Genomic DNA, 17,236 nt, shown 5'->3' on the forward strand with positions numbered 1-17,236 from the left:
TTTCAGTTTGAAGGAACAGGAACAAGTTGAGATCTATAAATGTTTCATGCAGCAATTTTGCTTCACCTGATTTGTATGTAAGTCATGAAAACGGAGTGGAGTTTTTTTTCTCCTATGAAAGCTGGAGGCAAATTTGGCTTAAAGCCTAGAAGAATATAGCACTGGGGGCTCTCAGATTCTGCTCTGGAAGCGAGTTTTGTGTTTATGTTGTTGAAAGATCATCTTCCTTCTGTCATTCCCAATGGCTAAATGACAAGGGCTATTTCAATTTTTTTGCTAGTAATGCTGAATAATTCAGATCATTGTTAAACTTCATAATGTCATTTTTGTCAGATATATCTAAACTTACCAGATTTCCACTAATGTTAAGGACTAAACCACTAAACTACTAATTGTGTTTATCTACTCAACTCTAACCTGGGATATATTAGTTATATAAACTAAAGCTTCATTTTAAAAATAGTCCACAGAGAAACCACACATACACTGAGCAATTTACAGAGCTGATTGACTCATTATAACTTTAGAGAAGTTGGATTTTGGAAGTCAAAATTAAATACCTTGAGTTATCTTAGCCAATGACTCTTTATTGTCCGTGTTGTGAGTGAACTGTGGGAAAGAAAACAGATCCTTACCTTCTACCAATCTAAAACCCAAGGACACCATCAGATAACATGGGAGGCCTATGGCAGTTTCCACTTTACTCTAGCTGCCTGCTCAGTGTTTCCACTGATGCATTTAAAAAGTGCCTTGATTGAGGACTTTCTTTGTTTTGTGACTAAAAACCTTCAGGAGGGGGCTGGAGAAATGGCTTAGAGTTTAAAAATACTTGCTGTTCTTGTAGTATCCACATGGCATTCACAACCCTCTTTGGGCAGCAGGCACTCCTGAGGTGCATTGCTATATGTGTGTATACATATACATAAAATGAATCTTAAAAGAAACTATTTCATCACTATCCTTGTTGGAACATGGTTTTTGGGCAATTTAAATATGCAGTCCTGGGTCAAGGTCACTCAGAGTTCTTTCCATATTAAACTATTTCCCATTCTATTTGAGGTGAGAATTGTAATTTTTCTATGTTACCAGTCATTAGTTATGAATATAGTTTAATTGATGTATGACTTTTCCCCCTTGTCATTGGCAATGACGCTAAAATTTCCCCATATTATCCTCACTGTTCTATTTCTCAGGACATAAGGGGTAGAGCACCATCAGAATTACAATTACTAGTCCTTTAACTTGCATCACTTTGGTTCGTAGGATAATGCTGTCAGTCATAAAGTCTCTAGGCACAGCATCACCTGGCAACAATAAAGAAAATGACATCAAAACCTATTAACTGCTAGCTGATTTTTATATATCAAGATTAATTAGATGGCAAGAGGAAAATATCAGAATAATTACTAGAACAGTTGGCATTAAGAAAACCAAACAAATGTATATCTTGGAACTTTTGAAAATTTAGAATTCCCAGCCATGCCATATGCTCCATTATCCTCTACTATCCCCTGGAATATACCTACAGTATTAGCATAATTTATACCATTGCCATTAGTTATGATAAACACACAAGAATTTTGGTGTAAAAAGTCGAGTCAACATTCACATAAGTGCAAAGTAGGTCTGCATTATTGGCTGTGGTGAAGGATGACAGCTCTAAACTTCACTGAATGATAGAAAGAAAGGATTTATGATAGTGATGCATGAATATCTCATAAAAATTTTTACTAAATTCTGAAATTGAGGTTTAGAATGTGAGATATGCTATTTCATATTTTTTGTCAGTTTATTATTTTTAGAGAGGACTGACTTTCAATTTCTTTTTCTTTCCTTTTTTTTTTTTTTTTGGTATTTAGAGACAGTCTTTTTCTATGTAACAGCCCTGGCTGTCCTAGAACTTACTTTGTAGACCAGCCTGACCTTGAACTCACAGAGATCCACCTGCCTCTGTCTCCCAAGTGCTGAAATTACAGGCATCCATCACCAAGCCTGATTTGAATTTTAATCTCAAAATTTTCTTCCAAGTTTTTTTAGTATCTGGCTTTTCTTCAAATCGTTTTCCTTTAGTGAAATGGAACCTTAATTAGATCTCTATAGACTTGTCCAATTCCTCTTTCTGTCAGCATACTGAGTTTTCAGTTCTCTTTTGTGGTCCATTCCAAGCAGCAAGGTCACTCTAGTTCTTGCTTATGCAAGCTGTATGCTAAGTGGGTACTTGGGGTGCAAGCCTTTTACCCCGTTTTGATTCTATTTCACAGCACTAGGTGTCACAGATGTTCTTCCTGCATTGCAAAGAGCCACTGGCATTTATTCCCCATGCCTTTGAAAGTATTCAGTTTGCATTATTTCTCTATAAGCTGTGAGGAGAGTTCTATTGCTCGCTATGGTGGTGGAGGAGTGTACTTGGGATACCTACCAGCAGGAATCCTGGGGGGCAGAGATCCTCCCGCTGTCACTGGATGTGGGGCCTGGATGCTGTTTAGAAACCCAGCCCTCAGGAAGCTGGGGCAGAAGGCTTCCATGCCAATTGCTGGGAAGGATCCTTGGAAAAAATAAAAAATGTTGTTAATTAAAGGCTTACTCATGGAAAATTTAGTAATTGTTTACATGCAATTAAACTTATAGTCAATAATAAAAATAAATCTCATTTCAAATCTCATTAATGTTTTAGTTCTAAAATTCAAGTATTGGGATATACTTTTTCTCAAAAATTTATAAGACAATTCTATTACATTTTAAAGAAAGAAAGCTCCACTTAGCTAGCTATAATTTTTTTATATAAATAAATTCTGTGTATATTAGTCAAGGTTCTCTAAGGAAACAGAACTGTGGAGTGTGTGTGTGTGTGTGTGTGTGTATTTACATATATATTGGATTTTTTAAAATGTCTTCTTACATGCTGTGTTCAACAGTCCAGCTGGTACAATAGCTGTCTATAATGGAAGGTCCAAGAATCCAGTAATTGTTCCATCCACAAGGCTAGATGAATCAGTTGGTCTTCAGTATATACCAGAATCCCAAAGAAATAGGCTCTAATATCAGTGAAGGAATAAACTTGCCAGCAAGAGCAAGCAGGCAAAGAGTAAAAGGTTTCTTCTTCCACATTCTTTTTTTTCTTTTTAATTTTATTTAACTAACGTATTTTTCCATTTATTTTACATACCAATCAGTTTTCCCTCCCTCTTCTTCTCCCATCCCCTCCACTTTCCCACATACCCCTTTCCCATTCCCATCTGCTCCTCTTCCCTCTCAATTCAGAAAGGGGTAGACCTCCCATGGGCTTTCACAAAGCATGGTACATCAAGTTGGGGCAGGACCAAACTCCTCTCCTTCTGTCCAGGTAATCAAGCATGGGGAACAGGTTACCAAAAGTCAGCTAAGCACCGGGGAGAGGTCCTGCTCTCACTGTTAGAAACCTTACTGAGAGACCAAGCTATGGGATTGTCACACAAGTGCAGAGGGCATTATCGATTCCATTCAGGCTCCATCTTGATTCATTATCTAACAATAATTAAAGATTTAAAAGTAGCAGAATACTATACTATAATAAACCATCCTCCCTCCCTCCCTCCCTCCCTCCCTCCCTCCTTCCCTCCCTCTCTCTGTCTCTGTCTCTCTGTCTCTGTCTCTGTCTCTGTCTCTCTCTCTCTCTCTCTCTCTCTCTCTCTCTCTCTCTCTCTGCTTCCCATGTAACCTTAGCTGGCCTGACTGGAACTCTTTCAGATCAGGGTGGCTTCGAATTCATAGAAACCCACTAGGCCTCTGTCTCTCCAGTACTGTATTATAAGTTATACACTGCTATACTCAGTTCAAAATTTCCAAATCTGCATTTAGTTCCAAGAGTCAGACCATGGAATGGTGAGGCAGATATGAATGTATGTCACGCCATTTGTATTACCCACATCTACATGAATGATAAAGATGAAGAATAATAAAGATATTGTCCCAATAGAATCTGAAACCCATGCTGCACCAAAAAGAAAGAATCCAGGAGTAGACCAGAGAGTACTCTGTCAAAACTTCAAAGAACAGTGAAAAACATGTTTTTTTCTTGTGACTGCATAGCATATTCATCACGGATCACAAATAGCTCCTGTGTGTAAGGTCTCCCCCAAATGTATTTTCTGTCCTGCCGTGTACTTTATCATTGCTGGACAACATAGTCACTAATGGTGCCATTTCACTTGATGCCAGATGGGTGTTATCTTATATATGCACATAGCATTTTATTTAAGGCCACAAAAGAAATGATATTGTTATAACAGAAAAATATTGTAAGAAGCACAGATTTTATTATATGTCATGAAAACTAAAATAGTTCATTTTAGCTGACAATGGATTTATTAAACCTGAATAGTAGAAAGATTGGTTCAAGTATGTTAGACCTCAAGAAAAAGAATAACTTATTCACACAGAAAAACAAACAAAAAGATATAAATGAAACAACCACGGAAGCAACTTAGAACAAAGCCGTCTAGAGCAGTGCTTCTAAGCAGTGTAAATACATTGCACATTTCAAGATGTCTCGTTTTTACTACTTTTGACAGCACCATAGGAAACTACCAATTTAGAAAAGATGCTCATTATTTTAACTCCTTGAAAAGAACTAAATACAAACATTACTTCATTGCTATGATTACATTTATTACTGGGCGCTGTTGTGACAGCTGTCATATCTAATAGCAACTTTCATTCTTCTCAACTTACTGCACCTTTCATGACGGCTTTTTTCTGTTTCTTTACCACGGTTAAAAAGGTCTTTCGTTTATTGCAGTGTCTGTTTCTTAAAGTACTATCACCTTATGTAAAGGCTAATAAAACTCTGTGAAAGTGCTGTGCATGGATACACATTCTGCTGAAATCAGGCATTATGTGATAACCACACTTTATCATTTCTCTTCACTCACAGGGAATCAAATTTAAGGACTTGTTATAGATGGGATATACAATGGCCCCCACAGGTGTTTGTTTTCACCAGCCTGTTCCTTGCTGGTAGGGTTATTAGGGAACTTTCTAGAAATTTCAGCAGGTGGCACTTAACTGGAGGAAGGGGATCGCTTGGAGCAAGTCCTTGGGGGATATCTTATCCTTGGACCTTTGCTGTCTCTTTCTGTTTCCTACACACCAACAGATAAAAGAATAGCCTCTGCCATAAGTTCCAGCTAACAGGACATTCTATCTGAGAACATGGAGCTAGGCTGAAATCTTTGAACCCAAATAAATCACTCCTGTCTTTAATTTCTTTTCTTTGGATGTTGCCACCGCCACACTAGAAGTCACCAACACAGGTTTGATATGAAATGATTTTAACAGGCTCAGTCAATTGCTCCAGTTGCTCATACTCTTGACTTTTATTTTTTAATTGTGAGACATATTAATAATTTATTTTATATCTAAAGTTGCAATGTTCAAAATCTATAGCAGGAGAGTTGTCATTTTTTGAACATTTCGATTTTAGTTATACTCAGTGGAGTAAGCATTTATTAAATATTTATAACATGAATACTTGCATTTCTGGCTTGTTAGTATCTTGAGTCTTTCATTAGAACAGTGGTTCTCAGGGTCAGTGGCACATGCACACTTACGACATCATAAATTAGGATGGTGAAGTTATTATTGGTGCTTAATATATAGAAGGTTGGGGCCTTGCAATATATAATGTACTGCCATGAAAAGAAAAACTGTCTCTATAGGCTAGTAGCATCCACTGTAAAACATTATGCTGTAGTGAAATATGATTATTACAGAAGAGGAGGCAGAAAGATTGTAGGAGTCAGAAGACCAAGATGTCTGTTGCAAGCGTATGTCTTCCATATATGATAGGGAAGCTACACCCATGAAATCTCAAAAATATAGTTACCAAAATTAGACCTGCATAATGACAAGACTGACTGATTTGCAACCACATATGGGGAAAGCTCACAGGATGCCACGCATAGGTGAAGAGCTATGGGTTATTAATGGCTGCCGAAAGAGGGACACAGTCTTCTCCAGGGGCTAACTTTCTAACAAGTTATTCAATCTCATGTGGTCATCACTAAACACATGTACATTAAACATTACTACTAAATGTACTCTGCAGGTTTTATGAGCATGCATATGCATGCATGTGTGTGCATATTTGTGTGTATGTTTGTATGTAATAAAAGATTTGAGACGGTGTCAAGGTGAAGAGTAGAGGAGTTGGATGGGAAGACAGAGGGGTACAGATGATATGATACAATACTTATGTATGAAATTCTCAAAAACATTATAAATGTTGTTTTCTACTAGTGTATATAATGAGGCAACACCCAAAAATGGCCAAGTTGACATGGCCTGCATCTGACATCTGACTTGATAACATAATTGAGAGTTACTTACATTTTTATGTCTGAAAGTTAGCTGGCCTGCAGGGTAACTATTTTCAATAATTAGAACATATTTGGTGCAAACTCTATGAAACAAAATCTCATTTCTAAATTGATATTGCAGCAATGTCTCTGGAACGACTTTGCATTAAAAATTAGGTGTCACTGGGTATTTGTGTAAAAGTAACAGACAGTGGCAGAGAACTCTGAGCTTCCACTTCTTCATTTCTAAAATGAAAAGGATAATGGATGACACCTCCTAGGGCTCATTTTCAGGATTTAATTGAAGCAAATCATCACATATATAAGGCAGTGCTATCATCTCACTATTATTATACTAATTTTAAAAAATGCTTAAGGAAGGAAATAAAGAAAAAGATTGATGAAATTTTGTGACTCTTCCTTCTGTGTACATTCATAAATCCTTAATAAAAAAATTAAAATCCATGTTTAAACACTACATGTCAGTCATTTATGTTTATGCTAAAATGTTAAACAATAACACAACTATTTGTGATGCAGTTTCTTCATAGTACTTTTGCTAAGTGACAGTTTTGCAAGCAATCATTATGATCTATGTGTAGAAATCCAAAATGCTGACTTAAAGACGAGTACTCCAGAATTGAACTTAAGAAACATGTTCCCATGCATGTGGCAAAAATACAGCATTTTGTAATGATTATAGAAGAATGTGTTATTCCTATATAGGTGTTCTCAACCACGTATACATGTTAGGAAAAGTAATAAAGCCCAAGGGGCAAGCATATTATGGAGTGTCTACACTTTCAGCTCTTGAAATGAATTTTTTATCAAATATATTATGACAAGGAAGCATTAAGTAATCATATATAAATAGAAGAGACTATACACATTAATAAATATTAAAAATAAGGATTTATTAATAACAAATAGTTACAAATAAGTGGCATTTTATATGTACCTCTGTGTATTGCTATTATATTGTCAAAATAAAATGAAGTTAGATGTTAAATTATTAAAATCCACTTTTATATCCTTCCTTCCATTTTTCCTTCCTTCGTTATTCCTTCGTTCATTCATTCGTTCGTTTATTCATTCCTTCCTTCCTTCCTTCCTTCCTCCTCCTCCTCCTCCTTCTTCTCTCTCTCTCTCTCTCTGTCTGTCTGTCTCTGTCTGTCTGTCTGTCTGTCTGTCTGTCTGTCTGTCTCTCTCTCTCTCTCTTTCAGCCCTATCTGGCCTCCAACTCACAAAGATCTGCTTGCCTAACTGCCTCAAAAATCCTGGGATTAATAGTGTGTACCACCAAACCTGACTCTATATTCTGTATTTTAGAATAAGCATAATAATATAATAACACAATGAAGTAATTTGCATCTATGACAAATAGATGAGCACAATCCATACAGCAGACACTTGCAGCTCAAAGATGCTTGCTGATTAGATATGAACAAATTAGTAGAGCTGAGGACTGAGTCTGTGATCATCAGGAGGGATCCTTTACTCATGATAGGAGCAATGTAGCTGCATCTTAGATATCACCTTATGACTGGGTTTTGGATTAATGAATGTGCTTCTGTTCTGCAGTTAGAACACCTTCACTATGAAAATGGAACTGCTAAACCAAATGCTATCCCAAGTTTTGTTTTCACTGAGCAAGACAGAAGATATTCCTCCCTCCAGCACATTAGTTCTTTCTTTACTAGACTACATAACATCCTTTTATTGCTTCTGGATCTTGTGTTTTTTTACCTACATGTCTCTCTTCTCTTTCTCAGTTACAGTAATTTATAGCACCACAATTCTTTCTTCCTCTAAGAAGACGGAAGTCATACACTTTTACGTCAAAGAAAATATTTACTAATTTTCTACAACCAGGAAGGTGACTGAAGAGTCATAAAGTTAGACCATGACTGAAGAGGAACAACCCTAGGAAGAAGATCCATCTTTATGCACAGCATCAGAACAATACGACCTTAGGTCACAGAGACCTTTGCTTTGGTTCCCTCACTGATGGTATACATGAAGGCTGAGATGCTCAACCTATATACATTTCACTATAAAAAGGTTTATGCTTCTGGTGGCACTTGAGGCCAGCCAGACTGGTCTTCTGTAACTGTGATCAGAAGGCATACAGAGGATAGCTTCAATAAATGTAAGTTGAATAAGTAGACATAAGAATGAAGAAATTAAGCATGTCATATCTTTTCTTAGGCAAGAAACTCCCAAGGATCTAAAGAACTTGCATGCCCAATTGCTTTCTAGTCCAAATTATTTTCTCTGAAGGGAAGTAATTTTTGGTTAGACTTAGAATATGGAAACTTTCCTCCTTCCTTCCCAGGGAAATACATGCAACCTGCCTAGAGCCCACCTTGTTACTTAGCTCTGCTGAGTCTGTGGATGATAGCATGGATATCCATTACTTAATAGCAAATATCCACTTATGAGTGAATACATACTATGCTTCTCATTTTTGGTCTTAGTGGTCCTAACTTGGACTCCAAGTAATGGGGGATAGGGAACCTGATCTGGACATCTTCTGTCACCAGGCAAGGCTTTCAGTGATGGGACTGGAACACCAACCCAGCCAAGAAACCTTCGATTTACAACTTGTCCTGCCTGCAGGGATATACTGGGGCAATGGTGACACAGAATTTGTGGAGTGGCCAACCAATAACTGGTCCAACTTGAGACCCATACAATGAGCAGGAACCCATGCCAGACTCTGTCTGGGTGGCTGGGAGCCAGAAGCTGGATGAGTCAGAGACCCAGGATAGTACCAAACACAAGTGACCTAAAGAAAGTTAGTTCATGAAATGATTCTTAATGATATTCTGCTATACTCTTAGATTGGTGCCTAATTCAATTGTTATCAGAGAGGCTTCACTCAACAGTTGATAGAAGCAGAAACAGAGACCCACAGCCAAACATTAGGTAGAGTTTGGTGAACTCACAGTAGAATGAGAAGAAAAATTGTAGGAGCCAGAGGGGTTAAGGACACCAGGAGAACACAGTCTACATAATCAATTAAGGAAGGACTCATAAGCACTCATAGAGATTGAATAGGCAATCACAGAGCCTGCATGGGACGGACCTAGGTCCTTTATATATATAATATAAGTCAGTAGCTCAGTGCTTTTGTGGGACTTCGAACAGAGGGAGTGGATGAGGCTCTGACTCTTTTGCCTGCCCCTGGGACCCTTTTTCTTCTACTGGGTTGCCTAGTCCAACCTTGACATGAGTGTTGGTACCTAGTCTTATTGCATCTTGATATGTTATGTTCAGTTAATATCCCTGGGAAACCTGCTCTTTTCTAAAAGGAAATAAAGTAGGAGTGCATCAGGGGAAGGGAAGAGGTGTGTACGGGGGAACTGGAAGCAGTGGAGGGAGGGAAAACTGTGGTTGGGATATATTGTATGAGAAAGAATTAATAAAACAAAAAAATCATTTTAAAATTATGACCAATGATAAGTGAATTTAACTAAGTTTCTAAAGTTCATTATATTCTAAAATATAAATTGTTTTCCATATACATAACATAAACAAAGGAATGGAAAAAACAAAAATATATGGGAAATTTTGAATGAATCATTCATTCATTTCTCCTTTTGTTCATCACTTATTCAGCCAATACCCATTAAAGTATGACCTCTGGTACTCCTATATAATTAAAAACAAATAAGAAAAATATTCTGGTGACACTATTGCTTTCTGGAAAAATTCTAATCTAAGCCAAAGTTACAATTACATAATTTGGTTCATTTTCTAAATTTATTTTCATGGAAATAGTTCTGAAGGTAAATCAGTATTTTCCTCTGTAGTTGTACAACTAATCTCAATGCAGATCCTTCAGAACATTTTAAAATTAAAAATCAAGGTGATATTATATTGCTTTTGACATTTTTAGTCTTTTAGGTCATAGTAATATAAATATTAGAGATATCTCACCTTGTTCATTTTTAATTGTTAACTCATAATGCAATATTGGAGCCAAAGGGGAAAAGGATATCATTAAATGTCAGCTATTTCTTCAGTGACGAACCACGAGCAAGGAAGTCCGGACCGCGAGGGGTGCACCCACACACTGAGACAATGGGGCTGATCTATTGGGAACCCACCAAGGCCAGCTGGACTGGGTCTAAAAAAGCATGGGATAAAACTGGACTCTCTGAACATGGCAGACAATGAGGGCTGCTGAGAAGCCATGAACAATGGCACTGGGTTTTGATCCTACTGCATGTACTGGCTTTGTGGAAGCCTAGGCTGTTTGGATGCTCACCTTACTAGACCTGGATGGAGGGGGGAGGACCCTGGACTTCCCACAGGGCAGGGAACCCTGACTGCTCTTTGGGCTATAGAGGGAAGGGGAGAGGAGCGAGGGAGGGAGAGGGAGATAGGAGACAGAGGTGGGGAGGAGGCAGAAATTTTTAATAAAAAATAAAAATAAATAAAATAAAATGAATTTTTATCTTTTTCACAGTTATTTTAAATGATATAATGAAGACTGTTATGATTTAACTATAGCACTAATAAGGAGAATTTGATGGAGGTGGGTCTTGTATCTTATCTGTTGCTTTCATTGGTTAACTAATAAAGAAAACTGCTTGGCCTGATAGGACAGAAAATTAGGTAGGTGGAGTAGACAGAACAGAATGCTGGGAGAAAGAAGCTGAGTCAAGGAGTCACCATGGTTCTCCCACTCCAGACAGAAGCAGGTTAAGATCTTCCCTGGTAAGCCACCTCATGGGCTACACAGATTATTAAAAATGGGTTAGATCAATATGTAAGAGCTAGCCAATAAGAGGCTGAAACTAATGGGCCAAGCAGTGTTTAAAAGAATACAGTTTCCGTGTAATTATTTCAGGGCATAAGCTAGCTGGTAGCCAGGAGCCAGGCGGCGGGGACGCAGCCCTGCTGCTCCTATTACTACAAGAATTAAAAGATATTGAAGCTGTTTAAGACTCTTCTTAAAAAATGTATTTTATCTATCTCTAAAATAAATATTTTAAGATAAAATATTTAATGCCTTAGTTTTCTTACTGAGAAAGTGATAAAGTTGATCCAGAAAACCTTATCATGTTTCTTTTATTCTGAAATAATTTGTTCACTTAATGTTTTTCCATTTGTTTCTTTGAATGATTTTTAAATTTTCCCCTAGTGGGGCTAATGTCCAGTGGTCTAATTTATATTTAGTGGGCCAAGGGAAATTAATTACCAGATAAGTGACCTGAATAAATTTACTATCTGTTAATAGGTATCCCAAACTAAGTAGTAAAAATTGCTACGTCTGAAGCCAGGCAGAACTTTGAGTTTCATCTTCATTAGCTTATTAATGTAGGGTGATTGGGAGCCAGTAAGAATGAATACATTGGTTTATTGTGAAGTGTGTTTGGGATTATCTATGTGTACAGGAAGGATTCAGTTAGTCCAGGGAAAAATGCTTTTCTCCTCCCCCTTGACCTTCCAACGTCTATGACTTGAAGCTTATATTTTATTCTCCACCCTCTGTTTTGTGTCCCCCGCCTACAATGCCTTTCTCTCCTTGGCAGAAATCACTTCCTTTGTGAGAGTGTGCTTAAATATATCTGGCAAGAATTCAGTTTACGCAAGCCTCTTTGCCTTCTATATAATCTTAAATACTGCAACAGAGACACAACATCACCATAGTTACCGTGTTTATTTTTCAGTTTGTGGTGCCAAGCTCAGATGCCTTTAGGGCCTTGCCAGGTGCAGTAAATAAGTAAATCAGCTGGTCACAAAGGCGTCTGGATGAACTGAGGGTAAAAGCTCTGACTAAAAATTAATCCAAATGTTTAAAAAATATTTTGAAAAAACAAATGGCACCCATCTCCACTTGTAACTAACTAGTGACTGTGGCTTATACATTTGTCCACCCCACTGGGTTGTGACCCTTACTAACAGGGGTAAGGAGATAGAATGAGGGCTCAGAGGTTAAGAAAGCATCATGCTCTTGCTAGGGACCCAGATTTGATTCTCAGCACACACATCAGGCAGTCCATACTTACCTGTGGCTTGATTTTCTAAGCATCCAATGCCTTCAGACCTCTGAGAGTACCTACACACTTGTGCACATAATTTCACTCAATTACACACATAAACACACATACACACAAAATTAATAAGTGTAAAAATATTAATAGAGATGAGTAGGTCATACAGTTCCTGTTGTCCTCCACACACTGTCTCCTGCATTTGTTCAATGTAATATTTATCAAGCTGAAATAAAGTTTTCTTTGTATACACAGTCCATAGGCAGTTTGACTTTGAAGAAACAAAAGACTAAATTTTTTTTCTATGTTAGAGCTTTCAGAGCTATGTATACTTTCATAATATACATAGCCTCAAAATATGTATAATAATCAGAGTTTAATGAGGCTCATATTTTTCTACTTTAAATGCTCATGAAAAATGTTCCTAGTGTATAGGAACTGGCGAGGGACTTGGAATCTAAAGTCTGAATGTCCTAAGAAACAATCTGAGAAGTAATGAACAGGTTAATGAATTTGGAAACTATGTCCCTCTGACTGAGCCCCATGATGTCTTGGTCAATGTATTCCTACCCAGTAGTTGTCTTCTAGGCTCACAGTTTTATGCCCTTTAAAGAAAAATGGAGGGGGTTTCTAAACCTCAGATGGCAAAGAGTCAGCCAAGGATTGTTAACAGAATTTATCAGCGTGTAAGGGAGCTAGATCTCTTTAGCTTGGTAGTCAAAGTGCACTATTCTTTAATATTTATGAACTGTTGGTTCATCTGCCACTTTATTACCACAAGGCTTACGCATTTAGCACACAAGAAAAGAGTTCAGGAGGCAGGCTGCCTTTGTACCTGTTCCTGCATAACATTCAAAGGAAGCTGCAGACTAGACTGGTCATCATGGCTCATCTGTACCCTCTTGCTACATACATGCCCTAGTTGCTCCGGTATACAAAGTTTAAAAGAGAATGTGTGTATTTAGATTTATCCCCAGATATGAGGAAATGCTTGTTAGCATTAGCCACAAACAAATGTGTTATGCATATCAATCATTTCTCGTTTAAGACTTTTAAACATTTTTACAGCGTTAGGTCTTTTAGGTTAGATGGCACTAAATTGGCATGCGTTTGGCAGCAAAGTGTGACAGAATAAATGGAATTAATCATCAGTATGCTGAACACTGATTGACATAAAAATGATCATGGAACACAATCATTTTATAAACAATTGGAACTGCCAACAGAAACTAAGACCAAGTTGGCCCTAATAGGACTTTCTATCTTTTGCTGGGACACCTGTGTGACAGACTGGGAACCATTGTGGTAGTGCCTTGGCAAAAGCACAAGGCATGTGCGCTTTCTTAAGTAGACACTGTCTGCTTGAGGTCAGCATGTGGAATCTTCTTCCCAACTCTTGCCTATACCGTGCAAGGTTCTTATGTTGAGTTGGATGCCTATTTTCATGGTTCTGATGTCTTCTTGTGCCTTTAATTAACTTCATTCCATCTCAAATTCTTGAGCTTGAGTACAAACTCAGGACATTAGAATTGCTTCAAAATCCTTCCCATTTTACTCGATATGTACCCGTCGTTATTTGCATGCATCAAATACCCCTTCTACAAAGTAAATACGCATGCCTTGGCTTTGCTGTCTAGATATGACATTGAAACACCACCTCTGGGAAGAGTGTAGATCCTGAAGCTAGAGACATCTAGTGTCACAGTTTTGTTATGCTGTAGTTTGCACATGATTTCATGCAAATCCCTGAAACTCTCTGAGTCTTACTTTTCCTTTTAATGGTATGGAGGAAATACTATACTATGAAGACAATTACATGATATGGTGTTTTTAAGGGACTGGGCACAGAGTAGTCACAAAAGGCCTTACTACTGCCACTTTCAGTGGTTTCTTATTTTCACTTACACGTAACACATTTTTCATTGTAGTAGAGTTATTTCTCGTTCATGACACATCTTATTTTAAATTATTTGCAGAAGTGTCTCATTTTTATATTTTCATCAGAACTTGGCACACTATAAGGCATGAAACATTGGACTATGCATGCAGTTGACAAAATGGGACTAACAAAACTTGCCTGTGTTTTTGTGGCACTGTTACTGGTGATTTGATATCGGTTTTTAAAGGTCAAGTAACAAATTCATGCAAGCGGTTGTCCAAGTTAGAATATCATTGGAGTCACACACACACACAAAAATGACATGAAGCCACACTCACCAGCTAATGTGTTGTTCTTGTATTCACAGACAGAGACGGGGACAGTAAGTCACATTTTCAGCTAATAAAAACAGCTAATAAAAAACACGCCCTGCCTGCACTTCCCTCTGCTTTGCATATGGGCCCTCTCTTGTTTAGTGTGTAAGGGGAAGGAAGAAGGTTTTGACTGGGAAGTACTCGGATGAAGGGTAGGCACAGTAGAAAAGATTCTAGTCTGTGAGGAGTGTGACTGAATGAGCTTTCACTCTCTAGGGGCCTCACTCTAGATGGAAGCCTGAAGTTGCTCTGCTTGCGTGTGTGTGTTTGGCAGACAGGAAACAATGGTGTGCCGTGCTCTGCTTCATCTAGGATCATAATGTGAAATGGTCTTGAAAAGAGTTGGATATTACATACTTTAATGCACTCTAAAAGTTTTATTGTAGCTTTCCATTTTAAAGCTCGATACCATTGAGGACTATATTAATTTAACTTTCTGATCCAATCTGAGCTAACACTCATTCCTGATGGGAAATGAGGAAGTGGGAACAAATCAAAGCGGTCCGTGTCATAATATTCTCAGCCATGTTTACTGGGCATGCTGAAACAATACCTCCACTCACCATCTTTGCTGCTTCCTGCTGTGCCACTGGGCTTACTCTGGGGCCATCCTTGAAAGCCTAGTAGACTGACTTCAACATGAGGCTCCCAGTACAGCATGTTTGAAAAGAATCCTGCTAGAGGTGATTCAAGGACCTAGTGTGGAGAAAGGTGAGGGAAAAGTTTGGAGGCCCAAAAATGTGAGCCTATTTCCACCATGGCTGATGATTAGAGAGTTTAAAGTTGCTCAGTTATTAACAAATGTAGCTCCGCGTCCTGACTCAGGGTGTGGTTACTTGGTTCTTTTGACATTAGGATGACTCATACAAGTAGATCCATTCCATCCAGCAGATGGTCAGGATATGCAAACATACTTTTGCTCTTTATTTTGTATTATATAGTTACCTGGGGAATGGCTGCCTTCAGGATATTTGGTCTAGAGTGACGTCATTGCCTAAACAAACGACTTGATGTCTCAAAGTATTAAAGAAATTAACTGTTCGAGTTGTCTTTTCTATCATGTTAAAGAAGTCTTTTGTTGCCTTCTTCTCCCTTTTGTATTGTATTCTCCTTTTTATAGCATATGGAAAATTAAATGTGGATGATTTCAGCATTCACTGAAATGCCCCCTAGTACTTTTCTATGGTTTCTCTTCTATTATTTTTATGCATCTTCATATTCTTTACTTATATTTCTAAATTTCCATGCCACTACCATGGCAAATGTGTTTTTGCCAAGGCTGGTCCCCAACAGGAAAGCTAGCAGGTGTTGCTCAGCATGGAAAATATTCCTGAGGATTCACTCTTCAAAGTTAATGTCAACACACTTTCTGACTATATCATTAGATCCCAGCTAACCTATCAATCATGCTTTGCATCACCCTTCAAAATCTGGCATTTATTTGAATCTGGATATTTTGCTGAAATGCCCTGCTAGAAGTTGAGGGCACATATGGTATCTTGGATAAAGGACAGTGTTATAGAAACAGCCCTGATATTTTTGTGTAAAGGAAAACATAGGAAGCAGTATGCTTGAGTTTTATTTCTGCATAGACTCTGGGCACCCAACTACCTTCTAAGCATCCCCTAACAAACTATAGCACCATGACAACTGCTTCATACTCTGAACACTCATTTTCAAGAGCAGAACTCATAAATGTCTGAAGTGATAATAGCTATAATAGGACACAGTTAAAAGTGAACAATTATATTTACAGTGAAAAGCTGCTTTCTATGCATTCCATTCAATTTCATCGCTATTTAAATAGGCTCATTTTATGATTGTATTGTTGTACTGAAGGTTTAAAAAAAGATGCTTGTTTACTGAAAAGTTTAAGGAATGAAATCATTTTATTGTATTATGGTGGATTTGCCAGCCCTTTTCTTTTACAGTTTTGAGTATAGAGAATCATGATGTATTCTTCCTATTGATTATAAAACAGCAAAATAATCAGCTTTCTCCTTTCTCTTTGGATTTATATGTGTGCTCTGAGACAAAATGGTTCAGCATTATTGTCTGGGTCTATGGGTAAGTACTGTGTCATACAAATAACCCCAAAGCATCAATAATGTTGGGCCAGTGCAGAACTGGGGAGAAGAAACTATTCCCTGGAAGGAAACTGTTCACCCATGTGAGGCGAATTTAGTGTGCTGGATGAGATAATTTACTAAATGGTACTCTAGTGCCCCAGAAGACTACATTCACCTCAGCTGAATGAGCAGCTGGATCAAACTCAATTATGGAGACTTACCATTCATACTCAGAGGCATATAGATCTCAAATTGAATGTTCCTTAATTGGGTGCATATAACTCCAGGGTAACCTGGGCACAGGGCTGAACTGTGGTAAATGAGAGCAGCCTAATTAGAAAGACTTAGATCAGCACGCCTTCGAATCTCATCTCCACAACACTGAGTGTTGATGACAAAGGAGAGAAGATACTGAAAGGAAGGGAAAAGCAAGTGAAAATACTGCTCAAGTGTAATCATAAACTCTGAATTTGGAGAGATTTTCAGAGAGTATGTATTTAAGTAAAAATTGAGTTATAATCTAGAAAATCGTGCTTATAGAAAGCACTGTTGTCAAGGATAAATATTAATGGCC

The 17,236-nt window shown here is 37.8% G+C and overlaps 1 protein-coding gene across 3 annotated transcripts in view; it reads right to left on the reverse strand.

The window, feature by feature from the left end:
* The window catches only part of Epha6 (EPH receptor A6), an 895,033-nt gene that overhangs the window by 176,796 nt on the left and 701,001 nt on the right, over positions 1 to 17,236 (reverse strand). For all 3 annotated transcript variants that reach the window (XM_075950396.1, XM_075950493.1, XM_075950569.1), the window contains one exon: positions 2,420 to 2,545. In XM_075950396.1, coding sequence (XP_075806511.1) covers positions 2,420 to 2,545 — 126 coding nt within the window. The remainder of the gene's footprint in view (positions 1 to 2,419; positions 2,546 to 17,236) is intronic.

The sequence above is a fragment of the Microtus pennsylvanicus genome, chromosome 1, assembly GCF_037038515.1.
Source record: "Microtus pennsylvanicus isolate mMicPen1 chromosome 1, mMicPen1.hap1, whole genome shotgun sequence".
Classification (NCBI taxonomy): Eukaryota; Metazoa; Chordata; class Mammalia; order Rodentia; family Cricetidae; genus Microtus; species Microtus pennsylvanicus.